The following is a 20,160-nucleotide window of genomic DNA, read 5'->3' as shown; positions in this document are numbered from 1 at the left end:
AATATATTACAGTTCTTCTTTGAGTATTGTCCCTATGGGTGCTCTGTTGTAGGTGTCCCTTGCACCTGAGAATGGAGATCTTTGGTAGCAGTGCCTGTTGGGCCACATATGTACTCTTCCCTATCTCATACCATGAGCGGTGGCTATAAAGCCCTGTGCGGTCCAACCACCCTCTTCCTTCTCAACTGCCCTTGTTCTGGAATGGAATCCCGAGCCAAGCCCTTCATACGCCTGCTGTGCATTTAGTAATATTAGTGCTTCCATTGAAAGTTCTCAGATAATACTTTGCAAAAAGAAAAGGAATACTTGTGGCACCTTAGAGACTAACCAATTTATTTGAGCATGAGCTTTCGTGAGCTACAGCTCACTTCAGCTGTAGCTCACGAAAGCTCATGCTCATATAAATTGGTTAGTCTCTAAGGTGCCACAAGTACTCCTTTTCTTTTTGCAAAGACAGACTAACACGGCTGTTACTCTGAAACCTGTCAAGATAATACTTGTTTCCTTTTTATTTTTTTCTTTCCTTTTCTCCTTATTAAAAAAAACCCTTTCCTCTTTCTCCCCATTACTCTTTAGAGTAAGCATGGGTTTTCTTTTTCTATGCCCTTCCTTACAGGGAAGTTCTCCCTGCTCAGGGTTATGCCTGGATCTCCCAAGTTTAAGAGGCGCTGCCCCTGTCGTGAGGCCCTCCCTGTGAACGACAGCCACTCACGGTATATACGCTGTTTGGGTGAGGGGCACGTGTCACAAAAGTGCACCCTCTGCCTCAAATTGAAGGCACGGTACAGAAAGGACCGTGAATTGAGATTAAAACGTTTACTAATGAAGAGCTCATTGCAATCTGCCTCAGACCCTGGCCATGATACCTCTTCTCTACAGTAGTCACCATCACTGTTCCCTCTAAGCTGTGCGCGTGTGCACACGCACACAGATCCTAAACCCCACGCACAGGGTGAAATACCCCACGCACAAAAATTTGCACAGAAGCATAACAGTTTGCACAGAAGAAATTTTTTGCACACACGGCCTGTCAAAAATTAGAGGGATCATTGGTCACCATCAACATTGTCATCTGCCAACGCCCACTCACTGCGCACCACTAAAAGAAAATCTACACACTCTCTTCAAGATGAGAAGAAATGGGCATTGAGCTCACTCACCAAAGAAAGGCATCCCCCATGAGGTCGGAAACCTCAACATGTTCTGGGGCAAGACCTCGCTCCTTTGACCATCCAGGTACCTCTGGTACCAGCACTGTTGAGAGATCTAAGAACCCTAAGTGGGCAGGACCACATAAGCAGATACTGTCATTCAGTACCGATAAGAACAAATCGCTAACTACAAGGCACTTTAATCCATATATAACCATATGAACTATTCCAAGGAGCTCAATGCACTCAGCAAAAAGTTTAAATCCTTCAAACGGAGATCTTCCTGGGGAGACTTGTCTGGGGAGCCCTGAGAGGTGAAGCCATGGGGCTTGTCTCATTACCACAGAAGTCACAGTGGACTGGGCCACCATATCCGCAGCATCCAGAGAGGTTTGTAGTACCATGCATGCCAGGAGTTGTCCTTCTGTCACTAGTGCTTGGACAGAGCACTAGTGCTCTTTTTTATCATCTGGGAGAGCAACACTCCTTTCACTCAGCCTCTATACACCAGCACAGAAGAGAAGACAGCATAGATGTCAACCTACCCCGAGATCTTGCCCTCCATATTTCACCCTTCAACAGCATTATGATCCACAACATAGGTGATAGAGACCTCCTGCCAAATGTACACAGACATCAACACAGGCGGCTATGTCCCACGCATCTGTATGTCCCACGCACCTGCCTCCAAACAATAATTTTGAAAATTTGGATGAGGCCCTGAGATGTCTCCCCGTGGTCCAGATGCTGCAGCCATCCAAATTACTCCATCAGTTTGGCGGCCATTTGACTCCATTCTACCTGACATGACAGCAAGTCACCTCCATCAAGTGGGTACTAGAAATCATCAGTAACGGGTATTTGATTCCATTCCCGTCTCTCCCACCCACCCCATCCTGTCCCTCTTCAGGGAACATTTTCATGAGCACCATCTATGAAAAGAAATAAACCATCTTCTGTGACTGGGACCTGTAGACCTGGTGCCATTCCAACTCAGCAGGAAAGACTTTTGTTCCCACTATTTTCTAATCCAAAAGAAGTCTGACTGTGGAGGCAAATGCTAGACTTGGGGAAACCTCAACAATTTTGTCAAACTACAGCAATTCAAGATGGTCACACTATCAACAATAATCCCAGCACTGGAACAGGAGGGAGCTAGTTCTTGGCCCTCAACCTCCAAGACATATACTTCCATATAACCATACACCCTTTCCACAGGAGGTTCCGCAGATTTGTTCCAGGGTCCAACCATTTTCAGTAAAGAGTGGTTTGGCCTCTTTATGGCACCCAGAATATTTTCCAAAGTCCTGGAAGTGGTGGTGGCACCCCTCTGCAAACAAGGGGTTATAATAGTCCCATACCTACATGATTGCCTCATCAAGGCTCTGTCCAGAGGCGATACGCTCCAAGTCATAACAAAAAGGATGGACCTTTTCTCAAAACTCAGCCTCCAGATAAATATACAAAAATCAACTGACACCAGTACAACAGCTAGAGTTTATTGGGTCCCAACTAGATGCTATAAAGGCCAGAGCTTTCCTCCCAGATCACAGATTTTCCGCAGTAGTCAGTCTCATTTCCATCATGAGGACCAGCCCACAGATCTCCACCAGAACTTGCCTACAGTTGCTCGGTCATATGGCAGCGACCACATTCATGGTAAAACACTCCAGATTACGTATGGATTGCCTTCAGGGATGGTTACGAACAGCATACATACCCCACAGACACAGCCTGAATAAACTGCTCTCGATATCACTGAAGGTCAAGGACTCATTAGACTGGTGGACAAAACCTCCCAATGTCTACAAGGAGGATCCCTTCCTCCAATCACCGTTGTCCTTAATACTTATGATCAACGCCTCCCTACTCGGTTGGGAAGCACATCAACAGACCCACACAGTACAGGGCAAATGGTCCCCATCAGAGTCCATGTTGCACATCAACCTCCTAGAATTACATGTAGTCCGCAACACATGCCTACACTTTCTATCAATAATCAGACAACAGACAGTAAGAGTAATGATAGACAACATCGCCTGCATGTTTTATATCAACAGACAGGTGTGAGGTCTCAATCCTTGTGTACAGAAGCACAAAAATTGTGGAACTGGTGCATCCAGCATGGCATCAATATCTCAGCCGCATACTTACCTGGACACCAGAATACCACGGCAGACTCACTGAGCAGGAAGTTCTCACAAGAGCACAAGTGGGAGATAGACACAAGAACCTTATAGCATATATTCATCCACTGGGGATTCCCCAACATAGATCTCTTTGCCACACCCAAGAATGCCAAATGCCCACAATTCTGCTCAAGAGAATAGGTCACCAAACTCTGGGGGACACCTTCCTCTTTTCATGGGATGCACCTCTCCTCTATGCCTTTCCACCTTTTCCCTACTCTTCAGAGTGCTTCCCAAGGTACAAGTGGAATCATCCAGAGTCATTCTCATCGCCCCAACATGGCCACGACAAATATGGTATCCTTACCTCTTATGCCTGGTGGTCTGTCCACCTATCACCCTGCTGACTCCACACCTCCTCTCGCAGGATGCAGGTCAGATTCTTCACCCAAATCTAGCATTTCTCCGTCTGAAGGCATGGCTCCTTCATGTTTCCAGAATATAGAGATGACCTGTTCAGAACAGATATAAGAGATTCTTTTAAATAGCCAGTGTTCTTACCTACATACACGGAAAAGATTCTGAACTTGGTGTGACACCAAACATGTCTCAGCAATGAGTGCTCCTTTACCACTCATTCTGGATTACACCCTACAGCTTAAAAGATCAGGGCTATTTGCAAGCTCTGTTCATGTACATCTGGCTGCCATTATTGCATTCCACTCCAAGATAGAAGGTCATTCAGTATTCAACCACCCAATGACAAAAAAATTCCTTAAGGGTTCCTATAGAATCTTTCCCTGAGGTACAAGAACCCACCCCTCCTTGGGATCTCAGCCTATCTCACCAGCCCTCCATTTGAACCTATGGCAACCTGATCCTACATGCACCTATCCATTAAAATGGTCTTTCTCGTATCCATCACATCTGCCCGATGGGTAGGAGAAATAGATGTCCTCATGGTGTACCCCTCATACACAATCTTTTACAAAAAGAAGGTCACATTACAACCACACCTGAAGTTTTTACCCAAGGTACCACCCTCTTTCCATCTAAACTAACCTATCCACCTCCCTTCTTCTTCCTAAACCACGTGGCAAACAGCATGAAGCCATGACACCTTGGATGGCAGATGAACACTAGCCTTTTACCTTGACAGTCACCATGCTTATTCCTCTCTATAGATGAAAGATCAAAAGGATTGGTTGTATCCAAACAACGTCTGTCAAAATGGGTCTCAGAATGCATCCACCTTTGCTACCAATGACACAAACTTCAAACCTCTCCTGGAACTCATACACATTCCATTCGCTTGCTATCTACCTCACTAGCTTTTCTAAATAACATGCCAATTACTGGCATTTGTAAGGCAGCCACATGGGCACCCACTGACACATTTAGTCAACATTATGCGATCACCCATGACACGGCATCAGATGCCATACTAGGACCACTGTTCCATCCTCCTTAGTAGATGTCCCTTTGAAGCCCCAGCCTTCCATCTAGGGGCACTGCTCTACGCTCACCTACAATGGAGTACCAATGGCAACACTAGTCGGAGAAGAAGAGAGGGTTACTCACTCTGTGCAATAACTGAGGTTCTTCAAGATGTGTGTCCCTATGGGTGCTTCACTACCCTCATTCCTCCCCTCTGCTTCAAGTTCAAATGTAGGCTCTGTGGTAGAGAAGGAACTGAGGGCAGTTGAACCACACAGTGCTATATAGCCACTGCTCATAGCAAGAGACAGGGAGGAGTGCGTGTGCAGCCCAATTGGCACTGCTGCCAAAGATCTCCGATCCCAGGCACAGGGATGCTACTGCACCTACAGTGGAGCACCCATAGGGACACACCTCTCGAAGAACCTCAGTTACTGCACAGAGTGAGTAACCCTCTCTTCCATGTCTTTTTCCTGCTTTCTTTTACAATACACACTGCTTTCTGTGGGAGGTTATGATTGTAAGAATTGGAAGAAGGCTCACTGAAGAAGGGTGTTTTAGGAAGTGGTTTGAATGAAGAGAAGGTTGTTACGTAGTGCAAAAGGAATGGGAGTGCCAGGCATTTGAGGAAGACATGAGAAAGATACCGACTTCATGACATTTGAGCGCTGAAGGACTGAACAGCGCAAAGGACTGGAAATGGGCTATGACACCTAACAATCCTCGATCACCAGTTAAAATCCAGGCCAGGCTGATAGTGACAAAAAGTACCAGCCAGTGTTACGTGGCTGTGTGAAGCAGATTAATAGCATCATTCCACTTGCAATCAAGCATCACATAAACACTATGACACTCTCAGAAAAAAGGCCAAGAACTGAATGAACTTGCAGATTTACTAGTCCTCTCAGTCTTGGAGGGGGCCTTGAAGTGCCGAATGATGATTCTACATTGTCACTGTTCATGCTGTATCTTCCCTGCATATGAAAAAGTTCAGTTCCCAATGCAATTAATCCAGTACCTAAAAATAACCCTTTTGTTCCATTTACACTGTTTCAAGTGCCTTATTTATTGTGCTGTTTGTCTTGTACGGTGTCCTCACCTCTCTGCAGGTCTATATTTCACCCAATGTGCTTTATTTTACTATAGGAAGATTGTCATGGCATCTTCAGAATAAATGTAAGTGTTTCAAAAAATCTGAATTTAAAGCTAAGACCTGGAGAGAAGAAGCCTGGATTTTGGGTGCCACGAGTCTGGTGAGTAGTTGTAATTTGGCCAATCTTTCTTTAGATAGTTCAGTTGCTAATCTGCTGCAGGACCCAAACACTGCATCATTGTAGTACTGAAAGTAGCAAATAACATTGGTGACAAACAGACCAATCTAGTTTCCCTACCAACCTGAGGGAAATGCAGAAAAGGCAAGCATGCTGCCTATTACTGTACACATCAGATATTTCCTATTTTATACACAGGGAAATATTGTGGTTAGGGCTGTCAAGCAATTAAGAAAATTAATTGTGATTAATCACGGGATTAAAAAAATAAATCATGATTAATTGCACGATTAATCATGCTGTTAAACAATAATAGAATACCATTTATTTAAATATTTTGGATGCTTTTTACATTTTCAAATATATTGATTTCAATTATAACACAGAATTCAAAGTGTACAGTGCTCACTTTATATTTATTTTTTATTACAAATATTTGCACGGTAAAAAACAAAAGAAATAGTGTTTTTCAATTCACCTAATACAAGTACTGTAGTGCAATTTCTTTATCATGAAAGTTGAACTTATGTACAAAAAAACTGCATTCCAAAATAAAACACTGAAAAACTTTAAACCTACAAGTCCACTCAGTCCTATTTCTTGTTCAGCCGGTCACTCAGACAAACAGGTTTGTTTACATTTGCAGGAGATAATGCTGCCTGCTTCTTGTTTTGCAGTGTCACCTGAAAGTGAGAACATGGCACTGTTGTAGCCAGCGTTGCAAGATATTTATGTGCCAGGTGCTCTAAAGATTCATGTGTCCCTTCATGCTTCAACCACCATTCCAGAGGACATGTGTCCATGCTGATGACGGGTTCTGCTAGGTAGCGATACAAAGCAGTGGAGATGAACACATGTTCATTTTCATCATCTGAATTAGATGCCACCAGCAGAAGGTTGATTTTCTTTTTTGGGGGTTCAGCATCTGTAGTTTCCGCATTGGAGTGTTGCTCTTTTAAGACTTCTGAAAGCATACTCCACACCTCGTCCCTCTCAGATTTCGGAAGGCACTTCGGAAGTCACTTCAGATTCTTAAACCTTGAGTCGAGTAGCTATCTTTAGAAATCTCTCATTGGTTCTTTCTCTGTGTTTTGTCAAATCTGCAGTGAAAGTGTTCTTAAAATGAACAACATGTGCTGGTTCATCATGTGAGACCGCTATAACACAAAATATATGGCAGAATGCTGGTAAAACAGAGCAGGAGACATACAATTCTCCCCCATGGAGTTGAGTCACAAATTTGATTAACTAATTATTTTTTTAACAAGCATCATCAGCATGGAAGCATGTCCTCGAGAATGGTGGCCGAAACATGAAGGAGTATATGAATGTTTAGCATATCTAGCATCTAAATACCTTGTAATGCCTGCTACAAAAGTCCCATGCGAACACCTGCTCTCACTTTCTGGTGACATTGTAAATAAGAAATGGACAGCATTATCTCCCATAAATGTAAACAAACTTGTTTGTCTTAGCGATTGGTTGAACAAGAGGTAGGACTGAGTGGACTTGTAGGCTCTAAAGTTTTACATGGTTTTGTTTTTGAGTTTTTTATGTAACAACAACAACAAATCTACATTGTAAGTTGCACTTGCAATATAAAGAGATTGCAGTACAGTACTTGTATGAAGTGAATTGAAAAATGCTATTTATTTATCATGTTTACAGTGCAAATATTTGTAATCAAAAATAATAATATAAAGTGAGCACTGTACACTTTGTAATCTGTGTTATTGAAATCAGTACATTTGAAAATGTAGAAAAAATCCACAAATATTTAATAAATTTCAATTGGTATTCTATTGTTTAACTGTGATTAAAATTGTGATTAATCATGATTCATTTTTTTAATCGTGATTCATTTTTTTGAGTTAATGGTGTGTGTTAACTGCAATTAATCGACAGCCCTAATTGTGATATCTCAGATGCAACAGTGATTTAATGGCAACAATAAGTCTATGGTTTATATTCTGAAAGTGTCAATTTAAGATTTTCTAACACCTAAAAATGTGTGAAAATTGTCTTTAATTGCTTATATTTTGAAAGGAGGTTGTTTCACTTTTTGCAAATTCAACCGAACAGCTAAAATTATTTCAGTTGGGGTAAAAGAACATGGCGGGGGGTAAAAGAACATGGTAGCAAGGGAAGATTCCAAGCCATCCTACACTAACGAAATAATACACTGTGATTTGAACAGTCAGTGAAGCTGTGGCATCTGCAGAACTCTTTCAGCTTCTGTATGCTTCAGATAAATTCTGAAGGCAGAATTCCTGAAAGTAAGCAAATTCAATCCACTTCAGCTTGATCCAGAAATAACTAAAAAGATCTTAATCAGCAAAACTATGAAGTTTGGAGAATTTTTTTGTCACTGCAGAAAATGTGTTACCTCAAGGAGGTGAGTACCGATTGTTGGCCTTGTAGGACCAGATTTTCAAGAGCCCGGTACCTGATAGCCTGAGGGTCACAGTGGGAGCTATGTCCATACTGCAAGCTATGGGTGTGATTCCCTGGCTCGTGTGCACATACCCCTGGTAGCTGAATGAGTGCTAGCATGAGTATAAACAGTAGCATAGGCAGTGGCAATGGAGGCATGGCTGAGCTGGTTTGTACTACGCGCAGCTGAGCCAGGCCTCTGTTGCCACTGCCAGTGCTACCACAGCTACACAACCGTCCACACCCACACTAACTCTCATCGAGCTACCACGAGTATGTGTACGCGAGCAGGGGAATCACACTCATATTGTAGACATAGCCTTAGAGGGGAGATTTTCCAAAAAAGTTATAGGGAAACTGGAAATCTAGCTACTTATTTTGGTGTCTGAATGGTAGCTGAGGCTGAGCGTTTTGGAAAATCTGTCTCAGGTTGGGGATGCACCGCTCTTTAAAAAACTAACCTCTAGTGGAGCCTTTGATTTTCAAATGGAGTTTCTTCCTTTGGCATCCTGGCTAACACAAAGAATGTTATGCCTGAAGGCTGAGAAAACCAGTGATTTCCTCTCATTAACATTTCTCTTTGGACTAGCAAAATCTGATATTATGAATGAATATGAATGATAATTTGCAGAAGCACCTGCTGACTAAATCAGGAGCCTAAATCGCATAGGTACTTTTGAAAATTCTGTTCCTTGAGGTACATTAGCAGGGTTGTATGACACAGCTTTGTTTCTGCCAGTGTCATCAGAACCGTTTTTTTCACGATGGCTAACTTTTGGCAATGTATTGTCAGAAACACTCGTTTTTACAGTAGCTCAGATGATAAATATGAGATAGTAAAGATTTAGCAATTAAGTGGAGTATCTGTAATTTTTTTAATTTTCAAAGTATTATTATTCAGAGCTTTGCATGATGTTTTGTAGAGCTTTAGACAATGCCACAGTCACACTGTAACAAAAGAGTTTACAGTCTCAGACTAACATAGACTATGAAGAAAAACTAAGCAGATATGGAAAGAAAAGTTGAGTAATAACACAAATAAAAACTGTGCTTCTTTATATGAGTAGCTCCTTTGTATAGCATGAGGTTGTATTCTTTGACTCAGAGGGGCCACAGTAAGATGCCTAAGATCCGTCTTATCAGAAGATAGTTAAAATGCACTCATTCCTTTACTATTATTTCAGGGCAAATCCTCGCAATTTTAATTTTGACAATGTGGGAAATGCTATGTTGGCACTCTTTGAAGTTCTTTCATTAAAAGGCTGGGTGGAAGTCAGAGATGTCATTATTCATCGCGTGGGGCCGGTAAGCAAGCATATCAAATCCTGTTAATGCTTCACAAGCTGCTGAATTTGTTTTGATGAATAATCATATTTTTCATATATGCAGATCCATGGAATCTATATTCATGTCTTTGTGTTTCTGGGCTGCATGATTGGATTGACCCTCTTTGTTGGAGTTGTCATTGCTAATTTCAATGAAAATAAGGTAATAATTCAGTTATTGTATCTCACATGGGAATAGTTTCATACTTGGTTAGCTTTAAACATCGTATGACACATTGTGCAATATGAGATAATAAGATGTGCGGATGCTAATATAAGTAAGTTACAATTCAAGAAGCAAACTCATTATTGCTTTCAGATCATATTACCTAAAGAGAGATATAGGATCAAATTCAGATCTGAAGTGAGCAGATGCAGGTGCACTGAAGTATGAATTTAGGCCTGGTCTCAATTTGACCCATAAGCAATGAACAAAGAGAAGCACTCTTTGAGTTCCTCACTTGACAAATGGTGGTGAGGTGGAAAGCTCCTGAGACACAGATCTAGAGTCTGTGACATGGTTGTTTTTAAATTTCACTAAGCTTTTATCTTTGTTTTACCACCACTTTTTTTTCTGTGATGAATCTTTCCAACAATCCACTAATTTTTATTAATCTTTTTATTGTGTAATCCTTTTAATTTAATATTTCCTTTGCTGTATGATTTTTGGCCTAACAGCGAGAATTAATACATGTTATAATAATCAGTCTCTTTAACGGCATCACATTTTAGGGTGTATCTTCCCAGGGCATATCTTGGGGACACAATTCCATAAAGAGATTTTGTCTACCTCAGAGGGAGCTTTTCTGATCTTATTAGTAGGACAGCCACCTGTTTGTTTGACTCACTGTTCCAGAGTCTAGACATTCCAAGACACGCCATGAGGATGGTACCACGGCACACACAGCTTTGTATGGTTAAGTGCTTAGTGGGAAAAGTTTCTGTGTGTCTGAGAGAGAAATCTGTGACATTTGCCTTTAAAAGTTCTCTCTTGATTTTCCAGCTCCAAACCCTTGGTATGAGATTTTACAGCTCTCTGATGTTGTAAGGACCGTATTATGTCTTAAGATAATTTTAAATAGTATAGTTTGTACTATGCTATCAAAATGCTTATGTGTGTGCTCTTTATTACTACCTACCCTGAAGTCATATCTGCACTTCTTATGCTTCCTTTATGGAAAATGTTGTAGCATAGCATATGTTTATTTTATTTAAATTATACTACAAGCATAGGAAGTGTGTCTGTAGTGATTTTGTAGAAGGCTAGTTCCCTGACAAGCTAGAGCAGTGCTGACAAACTAATACCTTCCTGCAGGGTTTTCTACAGCAAAGAATTGACCACTGTTTAAAACAGTGCTCCCCAGCAAATGGTGTTCAGACAAATGGAAGACCTCCTCTAGGGTTTCCCTATCCCCACTGGGCCGCTGATACAAAGAGCCACAACTGAGCTTGCTGAGTTGAGTCCCAGAAACTCACAGCTAGTGCATTTGGAAATCTTCTTGAGTGCAGGGCTGATGCTCTGACCCCTTTACCCAAATACTGTGTTATTCAAGGAGAGTTTGACTATGGAACTTTATTTTAAGCACCAAGGCAAGCTGTTGTTTTCACGTGCACAACAGTTAAATGTTTAAGATTTTGTATGACAAAAGCTTCTTGTTTTTCTTTGTTAAGGGTACAGCTTTACTGACTGTAGATCAGAGACGGTGGGAAGATCTAAAGAGCAGACTGAAGATAGCTCAACCTCTTCATCTCCCACCTCGTCCGGGTATCAAAGATATTCTGACGTTATTCATGTTGAGCCCTAGTGTTCATAATTCCCCAGGAGTCTAAGATTCAAATTAAAATTGTAATCGTTAGGCCACTAGGAGGTTGTGCATAAGTTAATGTGGAAACAGGCTCCCACTACAGATCTCTGCGTAAGGCTAGTAAAATCAACCCGAAAAAGGTTGCGCTTCCATGGTTTTAGGATAAGCCTTAATGAAAAAATGAATTTGAAATGAAATATATTTGCACTTGCCTGTTAATGACATGAATCGAATGTATTATCTTGACAGCAATTGAATGATGCACTTGCTTTACCCCTACCAAAGCCTTCGTGCAACGTTGGTGTTCAGTATTTGAAATTACATGTTCAGAAGCACTCTTTGATATGTGGAACTGTAGCAGAAAATTAGAAATGTATTTCTAAACTAGGCAAGGATTAGGTTACCATTAACAAACAAGAAGAATATGTCAAGAAACAGGGAGAAAAAAAATACCACTGTGTGCATTTTAATTCTTCTTGTTTAACTCCTTCCGTTTCAGATAATGATGGCTTTAGAGCAAAAATGTATGATATAACGCAGCATCCATTTTTTAAGAGGACTATTGCTGTGCTTGTTCTGGCCCAGTCTGTCTTGCTTTCAGTGAAGGTATTTTTGTTTCTTATTGCGTCTTGTAACAGCGGTGGAACGAATACTGAACTGTACATAAGGCCATAGCTAGTAATGAACTGCTAGAAATATAATATTTCTTAATACAGCGGGCCAGCTCCTCAGCTGGTGTAAATCAGTGCAGCTCCATTAAAGTCTCTGGAGCTGCGCCAGTTTATACCAGTTAACAATCTGGCCCATTATTTTTAATTTCTCATTTAAGGCTAAATCCATATAAAAGGAAAGATGCTCCCACCTGCCATTCCTGCCTGAATGTGTTATTCACTGTAAAAACAGAATCTATGGCAACAATACACACTGAAATAAAAATTAAAAAGTGGTAAATAGATTTTTATATCTGTTTTATGATCTACTATCTTTGTTCCATTTCAGTGGGATGTCGAAGATCCAGTGACTGTTCCTTTAGCAACAATGTCTGTTGTTTTCACCTTCATTTTTGTCCTAGAGGTACAGTAATATATTTAATTCTTTCTCCAGATTCAGACTAGGTTTTGTATATTTTATTTTGGTTCCAGGGTTACTGTCCAAGTTTTAATTTCAGGGTACGTATCCCTGGGGCTACTCATATGACTAGTGCTTGAGTATGTATTGCAGAAATGGGTGTTTTACTTGTTATGGGGCTAGAGCACCAAAATGCTGACTCTTGTGTCCTTTTCAGTACATGTATCTGCAACCCAGATAATTTCATCCTGGATATGTATAGCAGTGGCAATGGTATTTCAGTAAATTTCTAAAGCAGAGCAGCAAATGGTATTCTGTGCAGTAAACCAGCACAAGATCTCGCTACCTGGGAAGTCCTGCTTAAAACGTACACCTTGTGCCTGATCCTTCCTTTCATTCTCAATCTGTTTAAATATGACACCATGAGAAAACAGAAGGCAAAAAGACTGTTAGCCATAGAAAGCACATATATTTATAAGCATCTCTGTGTGTGTATCCATCTCCTTTCCTTCAGTCATTTAAAAAGCAAAAGCAACAGAATTACAGGTAGTATGTAGATACGAGCATAGAAAAGTAAAGGTTATATAACAGGGATATAATGGGGGAAGACTATGACAAACATAACTATTGATGTATATTTTCCTTTATCATATGACTCTCTTCTCCCCTCTTAAAAAGCAATATCTAGTACAAGCAGTGAAAAGGAGGTTGGTTTTCCTCAGTTAGCAGCCTGGAAAACACTGCAACCAAAATCAGCTCTGTGAGCATAATTAACCTGTGGAACTCATTTCCACAAGATATGAATGAGTCTGAGAGCTTAGTAGGATTCAGAAAAAGATTAGATATTTGTATAGGTAATAACATAGTTACACTGGATAAGATGAAAAATGAGAAGGGATATAAATCCTCATCTTTCAGATTGTAAGCCAATCACAAATGTATGGGAGTTAAGAATAAACTTCCCCTTATGGTTCACTTATTCCATAATTCCACTACAAGATTTTTTGCACTTTCCTCTGAAACATCAGATACTGGCCACTATCCCAGACAGGATAGTGGACTAGATGGATCACTGGTCTAATCCAATATGACAGTTCCTATGTTCCTATGATAGGTTTTGCCAGCGATGATGGATAAGCAATGAAGTGAATACCTTGTAGCAGTCCTACATATATCATATGTTGCCTATGCCTTCTCTGCCCAAGAGGAGTCAGTGCCTCTAGAAGAGTGAGCAGATATGGAGAGGTTTGATTTGTAGGATACATGGCCAGTTTTTATTCACCAAGTAACGATTGCTTTAGAAATCCCTACTCTCTTGTTCTGCCTGTGAAAACAAACAATTTCCAAGCATTTCAAAGGGGTTTTGTTTGGACAAAAGAAATCGCAACATACAAAAATGACATTTTCCCCAGATTTATGGGGGAAAGAAATCAAAGTAGATTGATTTGTATCAATATTTTATCCCTAATTTAGAAACAGTTCTGTCTGAAAACATCTGCCGATAAAACAGTCTAGTAATCAGAGAACTCAGCTCCTCTGTGTGCCTAAGAAAGGAGATGGCAACTAAAAAAACCCACTTTGCTAGTCATCAAATAAAGAGGCTCAAAGTAAAGCCTAAGCAACCTTTACATTTTAGCCGATTTATAGAATTGCACATGATATTGCACCAGTGCTTGCAGCACCATTGAGAAGTATGCCTTGCAGTTTATGTACTGGTTGGCAAGGTGGTCTGGTGCCAAGATGGGGATATGCGTTCCGTCTATCGCCCATCACAATTAGGGAACCCTATTGCAGCAAAGCCATCCACTATGACCTGCACATTTCCCAGAGTCACTACCCTTGATATCAGCAGCTCAGTGATAGTGTTGGCTACTTGCATCGCAGCAGCCCCCACAGCAGATTTGCCCACTCCAAATTGATTCCTGACTGACTGGTAGCTGTCTGGCATTGCAAGCTTCCACAGGTCTATCACCACTCTCTTCTCAACTGTCAGGGCAGCTCTCATCTTTGTATTTCTGTGCTTCAGGGTGGGGGAAAGCAATTCACAGAGTTCCAGGAAAGTGGCCTTATGCCTGCGAAAGTTTCGCAGCCACTGTGAATCATCTCATACTTGCAACACTATGTGGTCCCACCAGTCTGTGCTTGTTTGCCTGGCCCAGAATTGGTGTTCCACTGTATCAACCAGCCCCACTGCCGCCATGATGTCCCAATTGCCACAGCCCGTGCTTTCAGGAACATCTGTGTCCATATCCTCATCACAATCCTCCTTGTGCTGGCGTCTCTTAGCCTGGTTCTGCATATAGTCCAGGATAATCAGGCATTGGGTGCTTAACCCAGAATTCCAAATGGCAGCGGAGACTGCAGGAACTGTGGGATAGCTATCCACAGTGCACCGCTCTGTAAGTCAATGCTAGCCACGGTAGTGAGGACGCACTCCGCTGACTTAATGTGCTTAGTGGGGACATATGCAATCGACTGTATAAAATCGATTTCTAAAAATTGACTTCCATAAAATCGACCTAATTTCGTAGTGTAGACATACCCTCAGTCTCTAAGGTGCCCCAAGGACTCCTCGTTGTTTTTGCTGATACAGACTAACACGGCTACTCCTCTGAAACCTGTTTTTAAGAAAAGTCAACCCTTTCAGTCTCTGTGTTCATTCGGAGCATTGTGAAACCCACTGCAATCTACTGGCCCACACTATTTTCTCTTCCAGTCTTATGCTTCCTGTGCTCACGTATGCTGTTGAGCATGGATGGAGTTCACGAGAAGTAAAACAAAACACTTTTGCAACAGGAAAAAGAAGGTTGCTTTTAAATTAATTTGCAGTACATGAGACTTATAAGACAGTTATAACCTTGGATTTAAGTGTATTTGTGTGAAATTGGCATTAATATATACGTCAGTCACTTCATACACCCATACACACACATGTAATTTTTTAGTTATGCATCATCAGCTTAATCATTTTCTTCCTTCATACTAACCCTTTGTTTAACTATTAAAACTCCTACTCATTTAAAATCAATCTACAAGTAGAACACTACCAAAACATTTTAGGGACCAAATGTTGTTATAGTGAAAAATAACCTTTCGCTAACAATTTGTACAAGCAAGACTATCTTTATTGTTCTCTAGGTCACGATGAAGATTATTGCCATGTCACCTGCTGGCTTCTGGCAAAGCAGAAGAAATCGATATGACCTTTTGGTGACCTCCCTTGGTGTTATATGGGTGATACTTCACTTTGCCTTACTTGTAAGATCATAGAATCATAGAATCTCAGGGTTGGAAGGGACTCAGGAGGTCATCTAGTCCAACCCCCTGCTCAAAGCAGGACCAATCCCCAATTTTTGCCCCCGATCCCTAAATGGCCCCCTCAAGGATTGAACTCACAACCCTGGGTTTAGCAGGCCAATGCTCAAACCACTGAGCTATCCCTCCCCCCATTGCAACTCCAATGATCATTTATTGGTTTTATTTGTTAATCACCAACAGTTTTACTGCTATCCCTGACTCAAATAAGGACAATTGCCAACCCCACGTTGTTTACAAACTAAAACTAAGACCCAAATAAAACAAGATACCCTGGGAACCAAGAAGAAGGTAACAATTTGTGGGGTTGGTGAACTAGATTTTTCTTCCATCCTATAGTGCTGAGGTGGAGAAGATATTGGACTGATATAGGTTAGGGTCTGCAGGCCTTGTGGAAGAAGGGACTCTTTGGGAGGGATTAGAACAGGGGGTCTCAAACTCAAATGACCACGAGGGCCACATGCAGACTAGTACATTGGCCTGAGGGCCACACCACTGACCACCACCCCCTCCGCTGCCCCGGCCCCGCCCCCACTCCACCCCTTCCGTGAGGCCCCTCCCCTCCCCCACCTCTTCCCACCTCTTCCCTGCCCCCATTCCAACCACTTCCCTGAAATCCCCACCCCAACTCTGCCCCCTCCCTGCCCCCAGGGGGTGCAGGAGGAGTGCAGGGTGCATCGGGGGCTCAGGGCACGGGGTGCAGGGTGCAGCAGGCAGCTCAGGGCAGGGGGTTGGGGTGCAGGAGGGGTGCAGCAGGGGGCTCAGGGCAGGGGGTTCAGCTGCAGGAGGGGTTTGGGGGGCAGGTCTGGCCCGGCACACACTGGGGGGCAGGGCAGGCTCCCCACCTGCCTGCCCTGCCCCCGCACCGCTCCGGAAAGCGGCCGGGACCTGAGGGAGGCGGGAGGGCACAGGGGTCTGTGTGTTGCCCTGGCCACTCCTCCAGGTACCTTCTCTGAAGCTCCCATTGGCCAGGAACGGGGAACCACGGCCAAGGGGAGCTTCGGGGGAGGTACCTGGAGGCGCGGCCAGGGCAACACACAGACCCCTGTGTCCCCCTCCCCCTCCTGGCCGCTTCCTGGGGCAGGGCAGGCAGGGAAAGAGCCTGTCCTGCCCCCCAGTGCACGCTGGGCTGGACCCACTTTAGGTAAATGCTGGGGGAAAGGGGCGGGGGAGGGGGCGCGGGGAGCTGGTGGGCCGCATGTTTGAGACCCCCGGATTAGAATGAGGAGAAGGAAGAAATGTGGTGTCCTGGGATTGGGAGATCTTGCCAGGAGCAGTTTCATTGGAGAGTGAAGGAGGAAGAGAGACTGGAGGGAATAATCTAGGTAGGAGTTATTGTACAGAAAAATAATGCAGAGGTTCTAAACCGATAAACAGTGCAAAGCATGTCAGTGAATCTGGTCCATGAGTTTTTGTTACAGAACAATGTTTAGTCCTGGAAGGTAGAAGATTTACCTGTCCAAGGAGGAGGTCAGCTGCGCATTCCCTCTCAAGTTTTTTTAAAAAAAGAGGGGGGGGCTGCACACCCTCATTTGTGGGAACATGAGTTCTCCGACCTTATCACTGGAGAGGAGAGGTGGTTTTTGTCAACAGTCCCCAGTTGTGGCTGGCTCTCACCTCCCTACATTGTTGAGGGCCTTCCCTCTGGTTTTTCTCAAGCACTCTTTGTGGGGGCAAACCCGCCTTGTGTGCTGTCCCTTTGTCCCTGGCATGCTCAATTTGCCCCCTGCTGCTGAGTAGCTTGGCAGGCCTGTGGAGTTTCTGCAAGCCAGCAGCTGCCTAGACTCACAGAACTGGAAGGCTGCTGGACATAATTACAGCCCAGCTAAGAGAACTGTGAGGGCTTTGTTGGTTTATTGTGTTGGGAGGTTTGGTTAGTGCTTTTGAAGTGGCACCGCTTTTTCTGTTAATTTATTATTGTTCAGCATTTGTTGTTGAAATATTGGTGGTACCAGTTTCTGTTTCATTACTTTTTAAAAAATGCTGATTGCACTGTATATTTCAAAGAGAGATTCATGGAGAAAAACTGATCATTTGAGAGATCACTGCGGGACACTGTATATGAAGTCTACTTGTGTTTAAATTTCAGAATGCATACACGTATATGATGGGTGCATGTGTAATTGTCTTCAGGTTCTTCTCCATTTGTGGGAAACATGTAAGTACAAATCAGGAATTACAGTCAATACAATGCTTATGCATAGATTAAAAGATTTATCACTTTGCTTTTCTACAGTACACTCTATAGGTCTCCATTTTGTGTACTGCTGCTGTAAGTCTCCATTTTATATGCTTCACTTAAAATATCAGGGTTTTAGGTGTATTACATTGTGACGTTCCCCTCTGGTGTTATCCGGACTGGTGATCTGCTAGATCACTCCAATCCTTGAATCTGGGAGCCAGCCATACTCTGCTCTGCTGTGAGAACCCCCACTCCTGGGCTGTTCATGCACAGCCTCTGGCATCTAAGCTGCTCCTTGGATTGTGCAACCAAATGACCCTAGCCAATATCTCCGGTCCCAGACACAACCCTAGGAACCTCCATGTTGCAGTGTCCAGTTATGCCTGCAGGATGCTGCAAGCTTATGTGAGTTCGTCAATTTAACAAAGAAATGTATATGTACCAGGCTTGTTATCCCAAGGGGAGTCTCTGACATGATTCAAACCAAACGCACTGCTTCAGGTAAAATAAACAAACGGATTTATTAACTATTAAGATAGATTTTAAGTGATTATAAGTCAGAAAATAACAAGTCAGATTTGGTCAACTGAAATAAAAGCAAAACACATTCTAAATTGATCTTAACACTTTCAGTGCCCTTACAAACTTAGATGCTTCTCACCACAGGCTGGCTGGCTGCTCTTCATCCAGGCACTCCCCTTTGATCAGCGCTTCAGTTACTTGGTGGTGGTGGTGTCTGTAGATGTAGGTGGAAGAGAGAGGAAGAGCATGGCAAATGTGTCTCCTTTTTATATGTTCTTTCTTCTCTCTTGGCTTTGCCTCCCCCACTTCAGAGTCAGATGAGCATTACCTCATCTCAGTTCCAAAGTGACCGAAGGGGGGGTGACTCCCTCAAGAGTCCAACAGATTCTTTTGTTGCTGTCTAGGCCAGCGTCCTTTGTTCCTGTGAGGCTGGGCTGGGTTTGTCCCATACATGCCCTGATGAGGTGTGAACTGTCTCTCTGTTCTTGGAGAGTTTTTGCCTGGGCTTGCTTTAAGCCATGAGGATACATTTTCAGTCTCATAACTAGAAAAGGAGTACTTGTGGCACCTTAGAGACTAACCAATTTATTAGAGCATAAGCTTTCGTGAGCTACAGCTCACTTCATCAGATGCATATCGTGGAAACTGCAGCAGACTTTAAATATACACAGAGAATATGAAACAATACCTCCTCCCACCCCACTGTCCTGCTGGTAATAGCTTATCTAAAGTGATCATCAGGTGGGCCATTTCCAGCACAAATCCAGGTTTTCTCACCCTCCACCCCCCCACACAAATTCACTCTCCTGCTGGTGATAGCCCATCCAAAGTGACAACTCTTTACACTTGCCTACAGACAGCCCCGCAACCTGAAGCAAATACTCACCAACAATCACATACCACACAACAGAACCACTAACCCAGGAACTTATCCTTGCAACAAAGCCCGTTGCCAATTGTGCCCACATATCTATTCAGGGGACACCATCACAGGGCCTAATAACAGCCACACTATCAGAGGCTCGTTGACCTGCACATCCACCAATGTGATATATGCCATCATGTGCCAGCAATGCCCCTCTGCCATGTACATTGGTCAAACTGGACAGTCTCTACGTAAAAGAATAAATGGACACAAGTACTCCTTTTCTTTTTGCGAATACAGACTAACACGGCTGTTACTCTGAAACCAGTCTCATAACTATATACATGAAATTATAACCTATAACATTACTGTAACAATTACTATAACATCACTATAACAACCATGCTCAGTGCCTCATGAGCCTTCCGAAGACACCCAACATGACAAACTTTGCATTGGATACCACACATTTTATAAAGATGAAATACATATCAGAAATAAATTATAGTTATTGGAAATGATGTACATTTTTTGGCATCAAAAAGGTAACCAAGACACAACTTCATTTAAAATTATTGCCATCTAAAGCCGTGAATATATACTGTGCCCTTTTCGGTATTTGTAACCATTGCTTTTTCAATGTGCTGCGATGTGTGT

General features: G+C 42.6%; 1 protein-coding gene across 4 annotated transcripts in view; it reads left to right on the top strand.

Moving 5' to 3' along the window:
- NALCN (sodium leak channel, non-selective) overlaps positions 1 to 20,160 on the top strand; it is a 342,791-nt gene that overhangs the window by 307,386 nt on the left and 15,245 nt on the right. For all 4 annotated transcript variants that reach the window (XM_084629335.1, XM_084629334.1, XM_084629337.1 and 1 more), the window contains 8 exons: positions 5,864 to 5,970; positions 9,606 to 9,726; positions 9,811 to 9,909; positions 11,418 to 11,511; positions 12,051 to 12,157; positions 12,551 to 12,625; positions 15,758 to 15,877; positions 18,024 to 18,092. In XM_084629335.1, the coding sequence (XP_084485461.1) occupies positions 5,864 to 5,970; positions 9,606 to 9,726; positions 9,811 to 9,909; positions 11,418 to 11,511; positions 12,051 to 12,157; positions 12,551 to 12,625; positions 15,758 to 15,877; positions 18,024 to 18,092 (792 nt within the window). The remainder of the gene's footprint in view (positions 1 to 5,863; positions 5,971 to 9,605; positions 9,727 to 9,810; positions 9,910 to 11,417; positions 11,512 to 12,050; positions 12,158 to 12,550; positions 12,626 to 15,757; positions 15,878 to 18,023; positions 18,093 to 20,160) is intronic.

Source organism: Lepidochelys olivacea (assembly GCF_965140295.1).
Source record: "Lepidochelys olivacea isolate rLepOli2 genome assembly, chromosome: 1".
NCBI lineage: Eukaryota > Metazoa > Chordata > Testudines > Cheloniidae > Lepidochelys > Lepidochelys olivacea.
Note: the sequence above shows the minus strand (reverse complement) of the source record. Positions and strands in the feature narration are given on the sequence as shown.